Here is a 22,377-nt window from a genome sequence, read left to right as displayed (position 1 = left end):
ACGGGGAGGACAGGTTGGGTGGTCAGTTCAAACAGGCACAAGGCTTTCATCCAGGAGACTGCTGTCCATGTCTGGTGTGAAACCAGAGGTCAAAGGTGAGTTCTTTTAGTAACCTGGTTAACTCGTGTCATAAACATAAAAAGAATGTCATCAGGAGCACGTTAGGGTTCAGTATCTTGCTCAGGGATGCTTGGACATGCAGCCAAGGGAGCCAGGGATTCTAACCAGTAACCTTCCGATTACTGGGCGATCCGCTCCAACCACCTGAGCTACAGCCGCCCAAGCAACTAATCATAACAAGTACTGCAGTGAAAGAACAAGAAAAGTAATGGCAAATGTATTTCAACATTAGAAAATAAGAAAAAACACAGCTTTTCTGGTTTAAACAACCTTCTAGGCCGTTCAAATATAGATTTCTGAGTTTATGAGGTGCCCTTGAATGCACCATGAAGTCCTTGTCAACATGACCTGCTTTTGCTGAGGATCTAAAGACTCTCAGTATAGTTGTCAGCATGACTCATTTTGCACAAACATTTCCCTCCTGAGTAAATTTGATCTTGGCGAGTGTTCATTTTGGATCCTCATTAAAACACTGATATCTGGATTTTATCAAGCAATTTCTGATCATTTCCCTAACCCTAACCCTAACCCTAAACATAGATTTGAATGTGAAAGCCATGTTTCTAAACCAGCCCTCCTCCTGACTGAAGCGAAACAGCTCTGTTCAAGCAACGGGATGGTTTACTGTGTGTTGCAGTCCCTCCACCTAGAGCCAAACCCCCACACTGAATTCACCTCCATCCACAGCAGTGCACCGAGGAGAAGATTAAATGTGTGACATCCCAGCCTCCGTTCGCCTCTGGCCTTAAGTAGTCTACTGAATTATAAATGAATACAGCACAGGCAATTTGTGGAATTAGTCCTTTCAGTGCCTCGTTTCAGAAACTCGTTAGTATCTTGCTGACAGACACTAAAGCACAATGTAGGAGAGATGAAGAAGATAAAATGACCAGCATTGTCTGGTCTTAACGTCCCGGTCCTCCTCTTCCTCCCTCATTTCCTCCACAAGAAACAGACATTAATCTAAAGACGATGAGGCACAGCAGCTCCGCTTACATAATGTTTCCTCCCTCTCTCTCTCTCTCTCTCTCTCTCTCTCTCTCTCTCTCTCCACCACTCCGTCTTTGAGGGAATCTATAAACACACACCCACATGTTCATACACACACACACACACACACACGCGCATACGCACGGACACACTCACCGCTCTCACTCGGCTCGGAGGCAGGATTTAATGTCAATGAAAATCAACCAATTAGCAGTCAGCTTCAAACAGCATTGGAAGCGTGAGCCCGAGAGGGGAAGAAAGAGGGGAAACGTTACGAAAGAGGACGGCATATGGAGAGAGACAGAGAGAGAGAGACAGCTCCAAATTATTTAAAACTCAGGGAGTGTGTAATCATCTGAGAGGCAGGAGAGATGTCTTCATGTGAGAGGAGAAAGTAATAATCCGCACCCTTTCACAAAGAGAGCTGTTGTCCCTGTGTGGCGGCTGTCTGCCTCTGAGCTAGCAGAGTGTGTCGGACTCTTCGTGTTGACTGAGTGCAGGTGGAGCCAAGTGAGCAGAATAAATCAGGTGTAATGTGCTGTAAGGACAACAACGATCCATTACACCGCCGACCAATCAGACGCCCGCCGCCATCTGATCCTCCAGCGCCGTGGCCGCGCAGACCCGGCGATCGCCGAGACATGATTGACTGCCGCCTTTGAGTTTATCACTAGGAGTAGTGTTGTCGTTGTGCATCATCAGCCCTGCGTGGGGCTGACAGCAGGTCGCACACACATTCACAGCTCCGTCTGTGTTTACTTATGGCTCACGAAGAGATCATGCGAATGTTCACTACACATCTGATTGGCTCTGACATGGTGGCTTTAGCTTTTTTTCTGCTGTCATGCTGACTCCCCATATGTTGGTGTTTATCCATGTCTGCTATAAATAGAAGGTCAAGTGTGGGAGCCTCGCGTACAACTATTAAAACCAACCGCTGAAAAGTTGAAATGAAGACAGATTCTGCAGTTGAGTTTCAAAATGAACCGTCAAAGTGATGTCAGAGGTATCTTTTTTAACAAAATGGCTATGTGACACAGTGAGCTGAGGACTGAGACTCCATCTATGTGTGGGGATACCTCCACCTGTGCTGCACTGATCTGGCCCATTGTTCATTTGAAAGCTCTTAGCAGTGTCTACGTGGTTTTCCTTTGGCTCCCGCAGCAGTTTACGGAGGCACGAGTAACAGCAAAGTCCTCCACTCTGTTTATTTGTTCATGCCGTTGTGGTAAATGAATCAGGGTGAATTAATTGGACCCGCGTAATGTGATGCCATGTTGCTGCTCCTCTGGCAACGGGGACATTTGTATTCCTTTCATGCAAGCTCCTTTGAACTCCGAGACAGAGGAGAGGAAAAAAAAAAAGAATGTGCAGAGGAGAGAACGAAGGCGCGGAGGGGAACACGGCGCAGCGATGTTGTTTCCGCGTCTTAATGTTGACCTAATTAAACGTGTGCAGCCGTTTGAGGGAGCTGCTCATTTCTTAGAGATGCATATTCTTTAAATGACTGAGGCCGCTCGCTCTGAGGCGGGAACTTAATTATGATGCTGCTGCCTTAAACAGATACAAAACCCTGCGAGCTGCGTGTGTCGGTACATCCCCTCACTTACAATAATGACCTTTCATGTTTAACCACCAGGGGGTCCATACAGAAGGTTCATAATAATAGATAAAGGATCAAAAAACAATTGCTGCTGAAGACTATGAGACGCAGTTAAAAACCACCTTGAGGTTCAGAGTATCGTCTTCTGATACATTTTCCATTCTTCTTCAGGATCAGTGTGTCAGAGAGACACGGGATCTTAACTCACCGTCATGAGGAGTTTCTTCTCCTCCTGCTTCTCCTGCTGGGCCTCCTCCGTCATGGCCTGGTGTTTCTCCTCCATCTCCTCCAGCGCTCTGACCTGCGCCTCCCTGAAGCGAAGCATCTCCTCCTCATAGTGACCTCTGAGCCTGGATAGCTCCTTCTCATAACCCTGGTGCTCCTCGCGCAGCGACTGAGGAGGAGAGAAAACAATGACTTCAGACTGTCTGCGAGCAGTTCTGAGCCCTCACACTGGACTGAAGGGTTCCCCAGTACCTGTTCTAGTTTGAGCACTTGTTGTCTGTGCTGCTCGTTGGCCACCTGGCTCTGGTTGAGCAGAGCCTCCCTCTCCTCCTCCAGCCTGCTGATCTTCTCCTTCAGCCGGTTCTGCTCCAGGTCCAGGTTCCTGATGGTCGCCTCATGTGACATCTGGGTGGCCTGCAAAGAGCCAATCTGACCTGGGAACAGTCAGATTCAAATCATCGGTTCAGTCAAAGGGGCACCACAGTGAGCACTCAGAACAGCTCTGAATAAAAGTGATTGGGGCATCGACGTCACTGATACTTTGCTGCCCTGTTTCATCAACACATACTGCAGCTGTTCATCCCTCATTCACAGGCTCCCCTGAGGAAGACACCATGCTCAGAAAACTGTCAGAGGACTGGTGAACGGGAGGGGGAGAGAAGAAGAAGCGTGGTGTGTTTCTAACTCAAATTAAGTGGGGAAGAAAAGAGCAGATGTGCCAAGAAGAGACAGTCGTCAAAGGAGAGATTACATGACAAGTGTTCCTCTGTTGAATAGATTAGAAAATGTTCCATCCAGAGTTTTCAAGTGGAACCAAAACTCCACTCCAAACAAACACCTTTACTTGAAGCGATTTCGATTGTGCTCTTATTCTGATGCTGCTCCATGGAGATGCCTTAAAGCTGAAGGCGTCTTCAGATCTTGTATGGATGTGAAGGGGGAAACATGTTTAGGGCTGGAGGAGCCAGTCGACACGACAGTACATCAACACCCAACAGTAGAGGAGGTGAGCAGGATAGAAGATAAATACACTTTTAATCCCAAAAGTTTAACCCCAAATTTCTGGTATCTCCTCTTGTCTTTAAACAGCTGCCTGCTCAGAGCACTCCACCCTCGTCATCAGCTGATATACGTTACATACAAAAATGCTCACAATGCCAGTCACTCTTACTGCAAACTTACTGTTTTTTGTTTTGATTTAATGGACAGCCCTTGTGGCAGAAGTTCCATATCTATTGTAGCGAGATTATGTGTCCTGAATCTCTAAATGAGGTGGTGGGTTAGGGTTCGTCATAACAGACAACAACATGAGAACACGCTTCGAGCTGGCAGGTAACAGATGTGCGTGCACAGCAGCATATTGTGCAACAGTGACTGATAAGAAGTCCGTCTCACTGGCTTTATGGAGGATCTCAGTTGCCTGCTGCTGGACTCGTTCTCTGCTGCCCTCCAGTTCATACTCGGTGTCCTTCAGCTGCATCACCCAGATCTCTCCGTCCTGGATGGCTTCTTCCAGCTGCTTGTGCAGGTTCTGCAACACACACACACAGAGAAAACACACACATACTCACAACCAGCAATAAAATGTTGAGTATTTTAAAAGCCAACCATCTCTCCCACCACAGCCTGGAGTCACAGGCACACACCCAGCTCTTCAGATAGATCTTCTATAGATCTGCCTGCAGGAGCTGAAGTGCACACTACTTTAGATTTTCTACCGCTCCAAGATTCTTGAAAAACATTTTCTACTTTAGTTTTTTAGTTACTTTTGTTTTCTGCAGCTGTTTTCCATCTAATTTAGCCCACTTTTCAACCCAAACTGAACCCAGAGAAGACTCAGATTGTTGATGCTATGCTGGAGCGAGCACAGCTGAGCAACATTTTCATGTGGTTACAAAAAAGGGCCTTGAGTTATGTCATAATAATATCATACTGTGATTATTTTTGACAGATATTGTGATCGCAACATGATTCAAGATGTGAACGATCAGTCTTGCATCAGTAGTTTTCATTTTCACAGAAAAAAACTATTACAACTAGAATTACACTCGGTAGAGCGCATACCTCCGCCAAGCACCAACAGTCTACTTCAGTAAAGTCCTATTTATACTCCCTGTGCAGTGCCATTCAGGCTCTTATTGAAATCCTGATGATACAATGATTTGTTCGTGTCTGTATCAAAAGAACATGTTTTCTAACATCTGGAGAATTTCTATTTTGCTTACCTGCGCAGCGCTGTCAGCAACAAATTATTGTTGTATACACACACACACACACACACACACCTTGATAGTTCCCTCTGCGTTGGCCAGTGACGTCTGCAGTCTGTTGGTCTTGTCCCGGTTCTCTCGGGCCTCCTCCTGTGCCTTCTGCAGCTCGCTCCTCAGCTTGGACAGCGAGCGCTGCAGCGCTGCTTCCTGAGCCTGGAACTCCTTACGAAGCTCAACCTTCACACGAGCAGAGAATCAGAGACATCAACACACAAAATATCAACACAAAAACATGTTTGGCACCAGCCATTCGGCTCTGATTAATGTTCTGGTAAACCCATCGGATGCCATCTGTCCCCCAGATATATTGGAAGAGGAGTTGTGGAGATCCAAACAGAGCTAAAAGAGCCTCAATATAAGACTTAACAAAGTTTCATAATGTAAAATACTGTATATTACAAAAATTGGACATATTTTCTCATCAAATGTACTAAATAAAAACACATAACATACTGATTAAAAGGATTTCTACATATAAAAACACAAAATGTTTTTAACACTTCAGAACTTATTCGAATAATGTCTATATTCTAGTTATCTCACATATGTGCACATATGTTGATTTTATGAACAGTGTACGAAGGCGTTTCTAAGTTTCATCTGCAATAGAAAGATTTCCTGAGTGTCTTCATCAGTATTCTGCTTACTGTGATGTTATTTCTTGGAGTATTTTCAACTGCTCAAAATGCCCACAACTAGAAAAACTATAGTCAAAACTACAAAATACACAACGACTGACTGTGACTGTAGTCCGACAAGTGGAGATAAGGATGTTGAACAGTGCAATATCCCTTTAACAGAGACATTCTGCGCGTCAGGGCTGTGGGTTTACCTCGGTCCTCTTCCAGGCCAGCAGGTTCTCTGTGGTGAGCTGGTGTGTTCTCCTCATGGCCTCCAGCTCCCTCTCATAACGCTCCTGAGCCTTGGCCAGCTTAGCCTCGTAGTCCTCCACCAGGCGGACCTTATCCTTTGATAGCTCCTCCACCCGCTCCATCAAGGCCTCCACCTACACAGAGACACGGATACATGAAGGACAAGAAGGTTTTTGTTTTCCCTTTAGGTCTGAATGTGAGTCATACTGAATGCAAGCTTTTTGGTAAGTTTTTGAAAATGAAACCACCCACTGCACTATATTATCATAATCTATGTTTTTAAAGGTTAGTCTTTGTTAAACCTGTTATATTAGATAGTTAACAGTCGAGAGGAAAGAAAAAATGAGAATAAAAGAAGGAGATGACATGCAACAGAAGTCCATGGTTATACTCAATACATCTGCAGACTTTATAGTAGACTCGTAATCCAAACTGCGCCAACTAAACAACTTACATTTTTTTCAGTTTTCATGCTCGGAACACCTACAAAGCCTCCAAAACAGCAATTACTCCAACAAGTAACTTGCCGCATAAACTCTGCACTATAACATGCTTCAGTCCAGCAGTTCTGGCCTCCCACAGAACGTCCGCCTCCCTTCCTCTCTCGCTCTTAGCCCACCTCTTGTCTATGGAGCTCGGCCAGTTTCTCCTGGTCTTCGGTGGAGGAGGCGCTCTGGTTCTGCTGGTTGTTGAGGAGTTCCTCCACCTCCTGCCGGTGACTGGCCCTCAGCTCCTCCAGCGCTCGCCGCTTCTCCGCCTCAAACTGGGCCTGTGCCTGGCTGAACGCCCGCAGCTTCTCCTCAAAATCCCGACGCATCTCCTCCACCTATTGGAACCACCAGACATATTCTGTTCCGTCTCAATCATCCCAACCAAGTCTGTGCCTGTGCCAAGCTAAACGCTAACAGGGTCTCTTAAAATTACATTTTTTAATTCAATTATGCTATCGGTAAACATATTGGTATTTTCTCTCAATGCCGAAAGAGATGCTCGCAGCTCCTCTACACCTTGGTAGGGCTGTCCCCAATAGCACAGGACTTCAAAGCTTCAGTACTGATTATCAAATTACCAGGGCGGGGTTGGGGGGAGGGGGGTTCAGGCACAACACATTATTAACCCATAGACTTGGTTTATACTAAGGTTTCAGACATACTAAAAAACCCCACACAACGATTTAGCACTAAACAGCATGTTGGAAGGAGTTTCAGTTGCAGCCAGTGGCAAACATTTCGGCTAACGTTAGTTAAAATACTATGACAGTGACGACAGCACAGTTATTCTCCAACACCTTCTACAACAAGCTTATTAATTACATACAGATGTTGGTGAGGATGCAGATGCCTCGTTGTTCATGTAAGAGAGTTGAACTCTCCTTGAACGAGCGCAGCGCTGACTGCAGGCATGCTGATGCCAGCTGGCTTTCAGGCTATCAGACACGTTCACTCTTCAGCTGTCAGGTATATGTGAAGTTTGACCAGGTCGGAGGTGTCGCCCTGGTCAGATTTGTATTTTAGCAAGTTTAGTCCTGATCTCTTCGGTACTGAAATTTGGCAGTAATTTATTATACGTGAATCAGTACTTGGTAGTTCAGTGTAATTCTGTATCCTTAAAAGTACTGAGTTCAGCCTCCAAAGCTATCTGTGTGAGAGGCGAGCTTTGATGCTCCCTCTATGGTTTTTGTGTGCTCTGGATTTGCACCTAATTAAACCTCATAGAGGTTCATTTTCTCGCTCTCTCTTCCCGTCCTGTGCCTCTCTCTCTGTGCAGCCAAAGCTCTTTCCGTCCAATACTGGTTTGGATGTTGATTACCACGGCAACCATAGATGCATTTGGGACAGCCCCACACCTCGTCTTGTTGAACTGTGTCATCGGAGGACGTGACAGACGTGAGGTAGAAAAAATATACAAACATGTAAAATGGGATGTGATGTCATGTGATGCAGGCCGAAGGCGTCTCATTGGCCAAGCTGAAGGTGGACAGTGCGAAGGCAGAGAAGGAGACGGGAGTCAGACCGACGCTAACACACACCGACATCACATGTGAACACACTCCAGCTGTTCATTACACACACTGCCAGCAGACTCTACAGAAGCAGGCGGACATGGTCTTGTGTCATGTGATGGTATGATGTGATACATGTCATCATATTAGATTGATATTCTGACACCCTGCATCTCTTTACATTCTGTATTGGTTTTACTTCAACTTTACACAAGAATAACTTGAGTAGCAGCTATGAGCTCAACTATTACTGTCCTATTTATGACTGTAAGATATAACATAGCATATTGTAGGAGTGATGACAGACTTGTCATTCATTCTGCAGTACTGTCAGGACGCTATGGGAATGACAGCACAGTTACTGGTGTGAAGTTTTTTGTCTTTTCTTTGCTGTTTTTGTTGTATTGTTATTCCTCTTGTTTGTGTCTTTGTTTTGTGTGATGTCATTATTCCTTGAAAAGCAATAAAAAGTGAACCACAGAAAAGAGAAGCATTTTTTTTTTTTTTTAAGAACAGATAAGAGTAACGATAAAGAACTGAACTAATAAGGAGAATAACAGCATCAGTATCAATAACGTCCTGATGACACACCCCGACTTAGTGGTAGTCTTCCATACAATATCTTGGAAAACACTGATAACTGATACCAATTTCAATACTACGCTACTATTGTTGTGTGATTGTAACTACAGAATGCTGATGCTTGAGGCTACATATACATCGTGTGTGTGTGTGTGTGTGTGTGTGTGTGTGTGTGTGTAGAGCCTTACCTCTCTGCTCATGGAGACCACTCTCTGCGTGTGCTGGGCCTCGGTGCAGAGCTGGGAGTCCTCCATTCTCTGTCTGTACATCTCAAACTCTGCTAAAGCCTGACGGTCACAAAACATCACAGCAGCAGCAGCGGCACATTATTTCACAGAGACACGCTAAGTTCATGCAGACACTGCTACATTGCATGGCAAGCTCTTGGGTTAAATTAATTCAAGGCCGTGGCAGGGTGTCTCTACAATTTGCAAACATTTCCACTAAACACGACCACTCTAAACAAGTCCCTCATGGCGCCCAGCAGCAGTCAGTGACCTGTCTCTTCATGTGTTCGTGGAGCTCCACAGATTCTTCCAGACTGGCCAGCCGCCGCCTCAGGTCCGCCTCGTCCGCCATTTTACTCTTGTACTGCATGATCTTGTCTCTGGTTTCTGTCACAATGTGTTGGACCTAAACGCGTGGGAGAAAATGAAAGGCTCGTAATCTCCAAAGCTGCAGAACTTATTTAACGCAGGGCCTATTTTCTTCAATGAAAAAAAACATGAAGAGGATTTCTCAGACCCACACACGGAGTAGGTGGAAGTAAGAACGTGGAGAATATGTGGAGGCAGAAGAAGGAGAAGGTACAACACACACGGCTTTAAAAAAAAAACACTTGAAAGCAAAACCCTAATCGAATCAACGGCATTTAAACCAGGTTCAGCAGCAAGATTTAAAGTGTCCCATCAGAGGAGATCAGCAGACTTGAATCAGTCCAGGAGATCTACCCTATAAAACATTAAAGCATTTTAAACATCTGTTCCTGATACGATTCCTTATGTTCAGTGCTGTTGTCGGCTGAGAGCAGACAGGACTGAGCAGTGACTGACAACTGGATTATGGAGAGGACAGTCGACAAGCTTCTCTACAGAGGAAACTACCGCTGTTGAATAGGAAGTAGCACCTCGAGCTGCAGACATACTGTACAGATACGCTGCTGACAGTTTAAAGGAACAGTGCAACATTTGGGGATTCTTTTCTTTTTTTTTTTTCCAATGAATTGGACAGATTGATACCACTCTCATGTCTGTCTTTTAAAGTTCCCATGGCGTGCTACAGGCTTCAGCATAGTGACATGTTTCCTGTCAGAACAGACAGTAAAGGGAGGGGCTTGTCACAGACACTGACTGGCATCTTTAGGAACCAATAGCGCTGTTTGAGCGTTAAGCCCTGTGACGTGGAGCTACTGGTTTGCTACCTACCCAATGGCAGCTACATTTAGCAGGAATTAGCATTACCAGTTACTTTTAGCAACAAAGCTACCATCAGGAAACTCCATGAATCACGTCAGCACTGTGCATGAACGAGCTTCCGTCTTTCTTGGGGGCTGCGTGAAGCAATGTCCTCTCTGGTTTGGCAGGCGTCTTGCAGCCGCCACCTTCATGCAGCTGTAAAGTGAGTGATCAGATAACGGGGCAGAGCTCCACTCCAAATGACACTATTCTGCATGATTTTGGAGTGATAATCATAAATGATTTTTGCAGTTATGTGGGAGTCCATCCCCCAGAATATGTCACAAGCATATGTGCGCCGCGCACGCTGCAGCACTGACGCGCTCGCTGCAGGTGGGCGGCAGACAGCTAAAACAAGGTCAGTCTTGACACTAAAATTGCAGTGTGACACAGGATTGCCTGCTGCCTCTCTCCTCCCACTGCAGCACGCTGTCAGGCTGGGAACAATCTCCAGCCCTCCACTGATACCAACACAAGACATGATGACCGGATCCACATGCCACTGGCACACACATAACAGGTGTCTGGTCTTTGTGTTTGTGTCCATACCTCGTCCTCGTGGGCTTCTTTCAGAGACTCGATTTCTTCCTCGTGTTCGTCGTTCTTGGTGTTGAGAGCGTAAATGACCTGCAGGAAGAGAACGGAATATCAAGCACTTGTCAACCGCTTCACCATCAGATCGATAGTTCTACAGGGAAGAGTAAAGCTCAGTTCTGCATACAGACAGCGACAAAATCAATTCCAATAACAACCGAGAGGAGACGTTAGGCTGAGAGGATTTTCTCACTCTGACGGACTTAGCAATAACATACATTCACCACACAAACTGAGCCAAGATTAGACATCTGTCATAATTATCTAAATCCATGATTCTGATTCAGATCATTGTATTGATGTCCCGACAACTGTCACTTACACTTTCAAACCCTTCTTTAATGCAGTGTTTTACATCGACAGCTTGACTTTACCCTGGTGTCTTTTTGCAGGTTCTGGTTGCACAAACTTCAGTAATATTCACCAAAAATAAGGGTTCCAGAGTTCAACAACAAATACCAGCCTTCAAGTGATTCAGCCACACGTTGTCCAGAGTGAACCCTCTGCAAAAACAGATCGATAAAGGTGCTCTGAAATAGAAAATAAACCGACATCACTGACATTGTCAGAGTTTCCTTCGGTACCAGTCAGATAGAAATGAAAGCTGTAATCTGATCAATATCTGATCTGGTGTGCATTTATTAGGCGGCGACCTCTGGCTGCTGCAGCATTTATCACAGCAGCAATTAGTGTCAGCTGACGTAGTGTAAAGAGCTCAAATCCGCATAAGGAGGAGGTCAAGGATGGATGGTAGGATAAACGAGCACTTTCAACCAGGAGGCTGCCAACTGTATCCCTCATGTAACATAAAGTCCAACTGTGATTGTCCACTGAAGTTACCTGTGTAAGGTTAGAGACCAAGGTTCCCTATGCCTGTTGCTGGTTCGCTGCAACACAATCTTTTCATCATGAAGATGTGTTGTGAGATGTCTGTGGATGTTGTGATCTCCTTCAGCTCTCAGTTAACACTATAAGGCCTTCGCATATGGTCACCTAAGGGGTCCTCTGCTGGCTGTGGTGCTCTCCACAAAGAAGTGCATAGCATCTTGTCAGCCACGCTTGTGCTCTCTCCCAGAAACATGAGTAGATTTTCTATGCGCTGGAGGTGAAATACATGCAGGAGCTGAATTGCTGAATCTGCTGAATTACAGTCCTGATGGCTTCAGAGCAAGAAACTCTGCATTTTGTTCCACTTACAGTTTTACATTCAACCACACAGTATGTAACAGACACACAGTATAGATGAGAGTTATCCCTTTCCCTGCTGAAAGGGTTTTTCTAACTTGAACAAAGGCCCTGAAAACAGAGGGTGTGGTACAGTGGACAGATTTTGAAGCCCCCATGATTTGTGGCTTAACAAAGTGGAATCTTCTACTTTAGTGAAAGCTCCACTGTGCTTGATGAAACCACTTCTGTAATCCATCTGTACCCCAGCCACATTGTCGGTAACAATAGTTGCGCTTAAATAACATGCATTACCACAAACAGGTGTAATCGTCACCGTTCAAAGTAGGACCCAAAGACAGGTTCTGAACAAAAAGCGATCAGCAATGTCCACAGACAGGCGAAGAAAAGTCCAAGGAAAAAACACAAAAGTACAAAGTTGAGGACCAAACACAAGGAACAGATCAGGAACACAGGGAACAGGAGCACAGGGGGGAAACAACACTAGGAGCACGGTAAAAGACACCACAAAACCCAGGAAACACATGAACACAAATGACAGGCAATGACATTTTAGGTGTCCAGTGTCCTTTTTTTTATCCAGCTTTTTTTAAATGCCCTCAAAGGCAACACAGCCTTTTTCAGCCTCTTTCAGTAAACGACTTGCCTCGATCTCTTTGTGTTTGTGCGAGTGTTCCTGACATGTGTTACGTCATGGTTTCACGCAGGGCTGGGGGATGAGTTGAGGCTGTCAGTGTGCAAGTAACATGATGAGGTAATCACGTCACACTGTCAGGTGGCTGTGGCTCAGGGGTAGAGCCAGTGTTTTGTTATTGAAAGGTTGCTGGTTCGATTCCCCTGGTCTGCGTGTCAAAGCGTCCTCGGGCATCAGTGTATGAATGGATGTATGAATTACTGTAAGTCGCTTTGGAGAAAAGTGTCTGCTAAAAGTCATACAAATGAATGATTCCTGATGTAAAGGAGGAGCAATGAGGAGCAAAGGAGGTTGTGACATCACAACTGCACAGTTACCGCCCTCAGCCACGCCCCCTGCACAGCTGTGGTCGCAAAAACTACGATGGAGCTGATGTGGAAACACAGTGGGCGGTGCCTGCTCAGGCCCGTGACAGCCGACCAATCAGAGCAGACTGGCGTATTTTTTTTCAGGAGAGGGGTCTTTAAGAGACAGGAGCTAAAACAGAGCATTTAGACAAAGGGTGAATAGAGGTGCCGCAGCAGAAAATGAGCATAACATGAGACCTCGAGAGATCAGCTTAGCCCAGTACAATCACTACATCATTTCATGGAGGATACTGACAGTCACTAGCTGGACGCGTATATTTCCCAGTGTTACCTCCACAGTGTGTCGTCTTTCAGCTGAAAGAAGTCGGAGTGAGGGGGATGTATCCCTCCTGTTCTCCTTGAGCGTGAGCCTTTGATTCCCAGCAGAGTCAGCCATGGAAATGTTCCTTCAATTATCATGATTATTTTAATGACGCTGCTGTGCCGGCTGCTTTCATCTCTCTCTCTCCTCTGCCTTTCATTGAGTTATCTCTCCTCCTTTTTGTTCTTTATCTTCCTCCCCCCTCTCTCCGTCTCCCAGGAATAAGGATACCTCACATGACTATTTGTGTCTCCAATCTGACAATAAAGCGTGTTCTCTATAAATAATCCTCCACGTTGTTATTATTCTCTGTCTTCAAATGATTTGGATGGAATAAAGCAACAACCAGTGTTGAAAACACATTTCGCTGATGATCTCATACTTGTTACAAAAACATGGTTCTGTACTGTTGTTTCTAACACAGTATACCGCACCGGAGCTCCCGTATGAACGGTGCTGAAACAAACAGCTGATTCATGGCACTACCACTACTTTCGATACAATCAGTGATTTGTTTATGTCATCATATCCTCTGGTTCTAGCTTATTTGATTGTCTTTGTTTGTGTGAATACATTTGAAACTGTGTGAGTGTGATCAGGCCTTTTGCTAAAAAGAGATTATTGCTCTCTGATTTTGTAATTGTACTGTACTGAGGAGGTCACACAGGCACTGGTATTAAAAAGAAGCAGCTTTGATATTGTAAATTTTTTTAAAGAAAAGGGGTTTTTAAATGATGAAAAGTTAGTTGTGTGCAGTAAACTCGTACAACATGCAGGACATGAGGACAAGGACTGAAGAACATAAGCAGTAAACTGAGATGCATAACATTAATCGAGAATCGCTGAGGGGTGAATCCACGGCGTGGCTGGTGGCCGTATCTATTCAAGTCAGGTGCTAAGCCAGCAGAAGCATGATAGACATTCGGACGAAGGCAGTGAGAAGCTAGGTTAGTCCCCCCTGCTACCAGCTTAAGCAGTCCCTATTTAAATCCTGTTTTAAAGTAACACATTGTAGGGTTAGACACCTAAAACTTTATAACAGAGAGCTAGTCCAGTACCTCCTGGGAAGGGGTATACTCGGGATCTAACAGAGGCTGATGAAGATTCACAAAAAACAACATCATCAGTACTGGCCTGGATTTCCTTATAGGTGCAACCCTACTATAAAATCTTATCTAGGGCCCTATGATTTCCGCGACCATGGAATCGTGGACGGAATCGCGGAATTGGCCGATTAAAACGGAATCTATTATTAAATGCGGAATATCGCGGAATTTGACATAATTTCACTAAAATGCTGTTTTCGTGTGGAAAAGGAACGTATGTCTGAGGAAAACTGCACGGAGGGAAGCAAATCTGGGTGGCACAACAAGTCCCCGCCCCCCCGTCAAAACAATGTAAGCATGGCGAAGCGGCTGCCCACGGCTCCGTCTTTGTCGGCGAAAAAACTGAGAGACTCGACATCAACCCCTCGGTACAGAGCCGAGCAGTTCCCGAACGACTTGTATGTGTCAGGTGAACTGGTTTTTTTTGCAAAGAAGCAGACCTGAGAAATCATAATTAAAGTTGTAATGTGAGAGAGTTAGCCACCTGCCGGCTTCATATCATCGGCATATCACCAGTGTGACTGTTAACTGCTAGTAACAGTGGCTGCTGTTAGCTAGCTAGCCCCGTTAGCCACAGCCCTCTTAGCTGACTCTGCCTAGGCTGGGAGCTCAGAGGACAGGGGGAGGGTTGGTGTTGTCACTGCTAGCTGGTTAGTATGTTATTGACATTACGTCACGAGTATAATATCTCATTTTGTTGGTCATCTTTGCTAATTTTTTTAATATTTACAACTTAAATTTTCAGAACAATTTTGGTATGGTAACATTTACTGGATCTGCCTGAGAGCTGACCATGTTTTTATTCAATGAAACCCAAATTAAACCCATAAAAAATACAAAATATACTACTGTATGAAGACATGATGAAATCAGATGTTTTTTATGCACTTTAGTGTACTCTACGGTACATTATTGAGGAAATGTGTTTGTCACCTCAATAAATTTAAGGTAATTTCTATTTAATTTGTGTACATCTTGTCATTTTCATTAAAGAAACACTGTTTTAGTAGTAAAATAAGAATAAAAGGTAAAAAAAAACAACTGGATTCCCAAAATTTAAATGGAAAAAACGGAATTCCCAAAAATTAAAATGGAAAAAACGGAATTTGGTAAAAAATAAAACGGAAATTGAGAAAAAATAAAACGGATTTCATAGGGCTCTACTTATCTATTCAAAATGCGCCACCATTGAGTTATTGAGTCTGAATGTACAATGTTGTGACATCAATCTAGGCTAGATGTAACCCTGCTCACTGGGACAACGGCCAACACACTTTCTACTGTAGCATCACTTCACCACATCACAACCTCAGCCGGCGAGAACAAGGACACACTGACTCTCTGCAGTGTTTCCCACACATTCATTTATTTGTGGCGCTCCTACATTAAGGCGGTCAGCTTCGATCGGGACTTTTATTTTGGGAACTGACCTGTGTGACCACATGAAACACTCAGACCATGTGTCCACTAGGGAGGGACTACTACAACCTGCAGGTCTTGTGACCAGAGGGAGTGGCTTAGCCTTTCCCCAGGTTGACACTGTTGGCTTATTGTAGAGAATTTTTAAACGATGGATTATTATCAGTGTGAATTGACAATTCATGTATAACTTGTGTTGGGCTCTGTCATCTCTATCATCTCATAATTCCTGTGAAAAGACATTCCGAGCAGAGCTGGTCTGCTGCTGAACAGAGACGTAAACGTTTGAGTTTGAAAAAGACTCTTGTATGTATACTGAAGTGATCCTCTACAGTTTTAAATTTTTCCTGCGCAGAGAATTAGGAGGCTACTGCTCTCAAAAAAACTCATGCCGATGTAGTGGGTGTGACATGGCGCTGTATTGTATAATCTGCACAGTGCAGCAGGAGAGGTGCTGTTGATGTATCTACAGCAGCGAATTCAAACTAACCCCAATGATGTCATTTTGTACATAAAGGTTTATTGTTGAACTGTAAACAAGTCTTTCCTCCATTATTATCATGCTCAAATCTCTGTTTGATAACCACATTTGAGGAAAAAATTTATGATTGTGTATATATTCGGTGTAAAGAAGAATACCAGCCCATAACTCAATATCAGAATGTTCAGAATATCAGCCCCTGAAATCAGTGTTGGTCAGTCTCTGACAATGACTTTACAAAGTGAGCGCATGAGGAGGTGACTCCTCAGGTGAAACAGTGCAGACATCATGTGATAATCACAGTAATAACTCATGTTAGTGACGATGTGCAGTAAATCTGTCAGGTCTGAAGGGAGGTGGTGAAAGAAACCCTTGATAAGGCAGAAGCAGCAGTTATGATTGGACTGACACTAGCTGGTAAAACCTGTCAAAGTCCACAATTTCCTGTTGTGTTTCCATCCGCCTATTCACCTCTTAGATGTGCACTCATTAGACTGGGGTTTGGCAGCGCTCCACCACTAGAAAGGAACCTGATTCAACAGCATTATTTAGCTGTGTTCCCTTCTTTCTTTCTATCTTTCCTTTTTCCTTGTAATAAAATAAAGTGTCAACGCGCTGAGATGTTGATTAAAGCTATTCAGCGTTGCTTCATGCTTTTTATGAGCCACTGAAGTCACTCTTTAAAATGATGTAATGCTGTGAAAAGGCAAAAATCCTTCAAGTCTTATTTCAATCTCTGCAGCTTCAGACCGATACTGTCACTGTACTGTCTGATCCTGACCGTACGTTTGTATTCTTTCTTGTTGCAGGCTGGTGTCAGAAAAGTTGAGATCCATATACTCCTGCCATACACAAATACAAGCGATACTTATGATATAATATGATGTTGATATAGGGAAATAGTGTGGGGTCCTCTTTGTGGATCTAACAAAAGCTTTTGATACTGCTGACCATGCTTTGCTCATACAGAGGTTAGTGGTGTTGGTTTTGATTGTAATTCCTGTAATTGGTTCAAGGAGTACCTGTATCATAGACAACAATATGTGACTGTAGGAAATGATTGTTCTGTGATTTTATCATTGTCTAAAGGGGTTCTGCAAGGTTCAATACTGGGTCCTGTCTTATTTACAATCTATATTATCAATACTACATCCTCTATAACACATTGCAACACCCCTCTTTATGCTGACGATACAGTCTTGTACTGCTGTGCTAAATCTGCAAAATTATCTTTTTAACTTGAAACTAGTCAAGGCAAACAAAACCAAATTCATGATATTCTCACGAGCCAGAGATATCGCAGACATTGGTCTGCATGTTAGCACTCTAATAAGACACAGGATTGAAAGGGTTTCTGAATACAAACATTTGGGTATCTGGTTGATCAGAAACTCACATTTTAAAATTTCATATTAACACACTTTTAGCAAGCTGAGACTAAAATTGGTTATTTTTTACAGAAGCAGAACTACTTTCTCCATGTTCTGTAGGAAACAGATCATTGGAGCTGTCTTTTTATCTGTCCAGGATTATGGTTAGGGTTAGGATATCTATCTATAGACATGCCTCTTTCTCCACTCGTACTCCACTAGACTGGGTTTAGTTGCTCAGTGTCCTCCCCGTCCATTCTACATGTTACAATATATCTATCATTTTGTCATCTTGAGTGTCCATACTGTCAGTTTTTTTTTCTGTATTGCTCTAGTTGATAGCCTACCTATTTCATGACTGTACACCCTTGGTTTGGGTCCCTCCTCTGTTGCCCTTCCTGAGGATAATCCATTTTCCTTGTCAAGGGGGATTTTTCCTTTTACAAAACAGTGTTCTACGAAAAGATGGTGTTGTTTGTTGCCCAGGTATTTGAGCCTTTATATGAATGGAATCGACTTGACTCAAAATGGTTTTGTCACCTTTTGGTACCACATGATGAATTGATTATTTGACAGGATAATCAGATGAATCGATGATGGAAAGAATCAAAGTAGCAAGACATCATGTTAGCTGGCTATGAAAAAAGAAGCCACGTGACTTGAAATGTTACAGTCAGACTGATTAAGCTCTCCACTAATAATCAAACTGTCAGATGTGTTTCTTGGCTCCGTGCTTCCTTTTTATTTAAGAGGGTTGAGTTGATCTCTTCACTGATGTTAAAAGGTGCTCGTGTGTCTAACACCCACAAAGCAGTCCTACTTTCTCCCTGCATACCTCTCTACTGCATGACAGGTATTAAAAGAAACAAGACAGGAGCTGCAGTAGAGCCTCACTCACACACTTCACTGTACACAGAAAGTTCAAGTCATCACCAGCAGTGGACTCAGAGTTAGTCACACTCAGGAGATTGTCCTCAGAGATGAATAAAGTTTTCTGAATTTAACTGAAACACACAACAGCTCAACGGTCAACATTTAGTTTATACAAGAATGATCACGAAGCTGAACACAAAGGCCTTAATCTACCTCAAATGTGTAAAAAGTGAGAGCATCTGCAGAGAGACAACACAGGAAGTGCTCTGAGCTTGTAGGAGGCTGAGAGACAACAGCGGACAGTGAAACACACTCTGAAAATCGATGTTCTCCACCAGGGAATTGGCGGACGTCTTCAGCCAGCGGCCTGAGCCTGACCGCCACCACACCCATCCGCTACATCTGATCCTGCTAACAGGTTATGGTGAAAACTGAACACTGACTCTTCTCTGAAAGTAGTCACCCTCAACACTCCAGCATAAACAAATATTTTTCTTATGTAGCAAAAAGACACTACAGCTCACATTTTCCTCTCCAGCCCTGGTGTTGTAAATGAACCTTTAACCTTTGTCAGGTAAGCATAGGGCTGAGTTTTCCATCCAGCCATCACCTGCTTATCCTGTTCTCATGGGTACAGCGAGGGGCTGAAGCATTTCCCAGCAGGCACTTGGCAACAAACACCATTGACAGATTGTCTATCGCAGGGCTGACGAGCACGCACACCGATAAAGTCGATGTGGAGATCGGTCTGAGGCGCAGGAAATCCATGTAACTGCGAGAAGGACAGAGGGGTCTCGGTGAACCTCACTGGACGTTAGCTCTGCTGCTGCTGTCCCGACAATCTGCCCTCCACGGCCAGCCATTTTAATCAAGCACTGAACTGCTGCGCTGTAATCCTGGATCTTCACGTTTCCAATCTATCTGCAGTGTGTGTGTGTGTGTGTGTGTGTGTGTGTGTGTGCTATACAGATTATCCTACTGTACACAGTGTCTAACTCGACTGGGATAATATCACCATGCCTGTTATGTAAAATCTCCTCTCCTCTCTGCTCTGGTCTCCCCTCGATGGTAAAAATCTGATGTATTTACACGCTACCCACCAGTCCTCTCAGACTCCTGAACATCGAGCTGCCACCTTAAATTTTCTACTACAGACCGTCATAGTAGGCTACGCTGCTATCAGGTGGAGTACAAAGGAGCAGCTCAGGCGGACCCCTGCATCCCTCCAACATTACATAACTTCCCTGAGCCCTTCAGAGGCGAAGGCAGCCCTGTGACGGTACAAGACCAGGTTCAGGTGTTGGTGTGTGGCGTAGCACAGCTAACACACTCTTCTGTGGTCCCTCATCACATCCAGTCTGCTCTCAGCTCTGTGTACAGGCAGGGGAGTAACTACCACTGCCTATGAGCATCAGATACATCAGGGTGACCTATGAACCCTGCTGCAGACAGGACAGTGAACGCCTCACACCTCCTGACCTAAAGCATCAGCATCACACAGACAGAGTCTCCCTCCTCAGCAGCATGTACCCATCCTACAGCAACCAGCACAACATCCAACCTGCTGTAATGACGGAGCCACCACACCTCCTCACACACACACACACACACACCTTGGTCAGTTGTGCTATCTTCTTGCTCATCTTCAGGTGCAGGTCCTGAGTGTATTCCAGCGTCACACTCCCATCGAAGAACATAGTGGAGGTCGGAGAGGGGGTGTATTTGGTGCTGGTAGTCGCGGTGCTGTACGCAGGCTGCCAGCCTGCCCCCGTCGCCATTTTCACGGGAATCAAAACACTCGACGCTTCACATTGAGATAAAATGGAGCGGGGAGCTGCTGCGCGCTACATCCCCGCACCGCGGTGTCGCTGCTCCATGTTCGGTGTGAGCCGCGGAGGATGACGGGGAGCGGGGACAGCGCGAGGCGCGAGACCGCACGCATCCGCAGCGGGCGCGAGCGCTGGAAATGATGAGAGGCGGAGACGCGCGCCAGATGCTCAGCCAATGGACGCGCGCGCAGATTCAATTACGCTTTAATGCAGCTTTCTATGAGCGAGCTCGAGCCCCACTGGCTGCTGGGAGGCTTCAATGAAGACGGACATGAGGGAGACATGATTGTAATCTTCTGTTTAAGTCGACAATGGAACCTGATGATGTAAATGAATTGTGAATTGTAGCCTTAACAGAAAATGTTTTATTATTATTATTATTATTATTATTATTATTATTATTATTATTATTGTTATTATCATTATTATCAGTAAAATCTGTCATCTATAAGAAGATAAAGCTTTAACTGGACAAAAATGAAAATGCTGTGTGAAGATATAGTCCAAGGCTGCTCACATATATAACACACTTACTGACAGTATGTCAGGTATGGCACAGATGAATGTATGGATATATCTGAGGGGGACCGTGATGGGAGCGTGCTGCCCCTGCAGGCCTGACTGTGGCCCTGTGTGGAGCTGCTGAACGGTCTCCTCTCAGACCTCAGTCCATTACGTCACCCCCGAGATGTTAAAGCTGTGACTGATCCCACACTGACATCTGCTGGTGATATTCCTGCACTGTAAAATAATGATTAAAGGAACAGTTCATCCAATCTATAACAACCATATAAAAATGAAGTGAGGGCGTGCTGCATATTGATAAAGAAATCATCTCTGGGCTAACTGAAGACATCTGGGTATTCATCTACAATCTCTAGGAACCAGGACACTTTGATTTCTCTTTATGTAAATGATTTAGCTCAAGAAATCAAGCAGGAAGATCTAGCCACAAGCAAGTGATGACATGATCTTCAGAATTGTGTTATATGATGATGAAATTGTATCGTTGGCTAAGAAAGAGATTCATTTACAGAAGATCATACATTAATGGTCATGTACTATTAACAGTGGGAAAATACACATTTTAGAAATCACCATGACCAGCTGAGCACCCACATCAGATTGGACCGGTGCTTTTAGAGTACACCACTTGACCCAGTATCTTGGTTTTGTCTTTAATTAAATGATATGAGATTGTCGGAGGAAAGAAAAGCTCTGGCTGAATCAGCAGGGAGAGCGTTCATATCTGTACTGAACAAAATGAAACGGTGTCTGAACATTAGGATTCCATGGCTGGTTCAGGTTTATCTCATGCTGCTGGACTGCAGAGTTTTGGGGATTCTCCTGAGAGTGACGCTACCTAGAGTCGAGCCCTGAGGTGCACACATTTAGAGTACGATGTGGAAGGAGACATGAGACGGAAATCATGTCTTGTAAAGCCAGAGATGTGAAGTAGTTCGACTGTGGAACCTACCTGTTCAGCTGCCAGAAGAAAGGCTGACCAAATGTTTATTTCTGATTCACATTATATTTTTAGGAAGAGTTTGCAGTGTAAAATGTACTCATTTACGTTAAATACTTACTTATTTACCTATTTTAAGTGCTCGAAATAATATTTGGAGGAAACCTAAGCTCAGAAGCGACTTTCCATTAAAGGGGATTTCTCCACAGAACCCGACTGAATACTGAATTTAAAGAGAGGGTGGAGGTCCCTGTGTGCTCAGGTTAGATCTGGAACCCTACCACTGCAGATGTAAAGGTATTCCTGAAGAGCAGCGTATATGTGTTTCATGTGATGTCGAGGATGAATTTCATTTATTCGTCCTCTGCCATGTGTACAGGGAACTGAAACACCATCTCTTTGAGAAGATATATTTGAAGAGCCTGATTTATTTTGGTTGTCGGTGATATGGTATGTTTAACTGTAGAAACTCCAGTTAGATCTCAGAGAGGACACAGTTATGACTCAAGGTGTATTTGAAGTGCACTACTGATTTCTCTGCAAAGTCACCGACAAACGGGGCACAGTTGTCATT

At 44.4% G+C, this 22,377-nt stretch overlaps 1 protein-coding gene across 4 annotated transcripts in view; it reads right to left on the bottom strand.

The window, feature by feature from the left end:
• The window catches only part of LOC115576887 (protein FAM184A-like), a 48,048-nt gene extending 27,571 nt beyond the window's left edge, over positions 1–20,477 (bottom strand). For 2 of the 4 annotated variants that reach the window (XM_030409497.1, XM_030409498.1), the window contains exons 1-10: positions 20,123–20,287; positions 10,668–10,745; positions 9,163–9,297; positions 8,853–8,951; positions 6,700–6,906; positions 6,041–6,214; positions 5,224–5,385; positions 4,334–4,469; positions 3,191–3,372; positions 2,922–3,107 (exon numbers count right to left, since the gene is read on the bottom strand). In XM_030409497.1, coding sequence (XP_030265357.1) covers positions 2,922–3,107; positions 3,191–3,372; positions 4,334–4,469; positions 5,224–5,385; positions 6,041–6,214; positions 6,700–6,906; positions 8,853–8,951; positions 9,163–9,297; positions 10,668–10,745; positions 20,123–20,287 — 1,524 coding nt within the window. Of the gene's footprint in view, positions 1–2,921; positions 3,108–3,190; positions 3,373–4,333; positions 4,470–5,223; positions 5,386–6,040; positions 6,215–6,699; positions 6,907–8,852; positions 8,952–9,162; positions 9,298–10,667; positions 10,746–20,122 lie in introns of all 4 variants that reach the window. The other 2 variants (XR_003982965.1, XR_003982966.1) reach the window with 2 other exon arrangements.
• Positions 20,478–22,377: the final 1,900 nt, after the last annotated feature.

Source organism: Sparus aurata, chromosome 24, assembly GCF_900880675.1.
Source record: "Sparus aurata chromosome 24, fSpaAur1.1, whole genome shotgun sequence".
Classification (NCBI taxonomy): domain Eukaryota; kingdom Metazoa; phylum Chordata; class Actinopteri; order Spariformes; family Sparidae; genus Sparus; species Sparus aurata.
The sequence above is the reverse complement of the archived record's forward strand: the minus strand, read 5'-3'. Positions and strand labels throughout refer to the sequence as shown.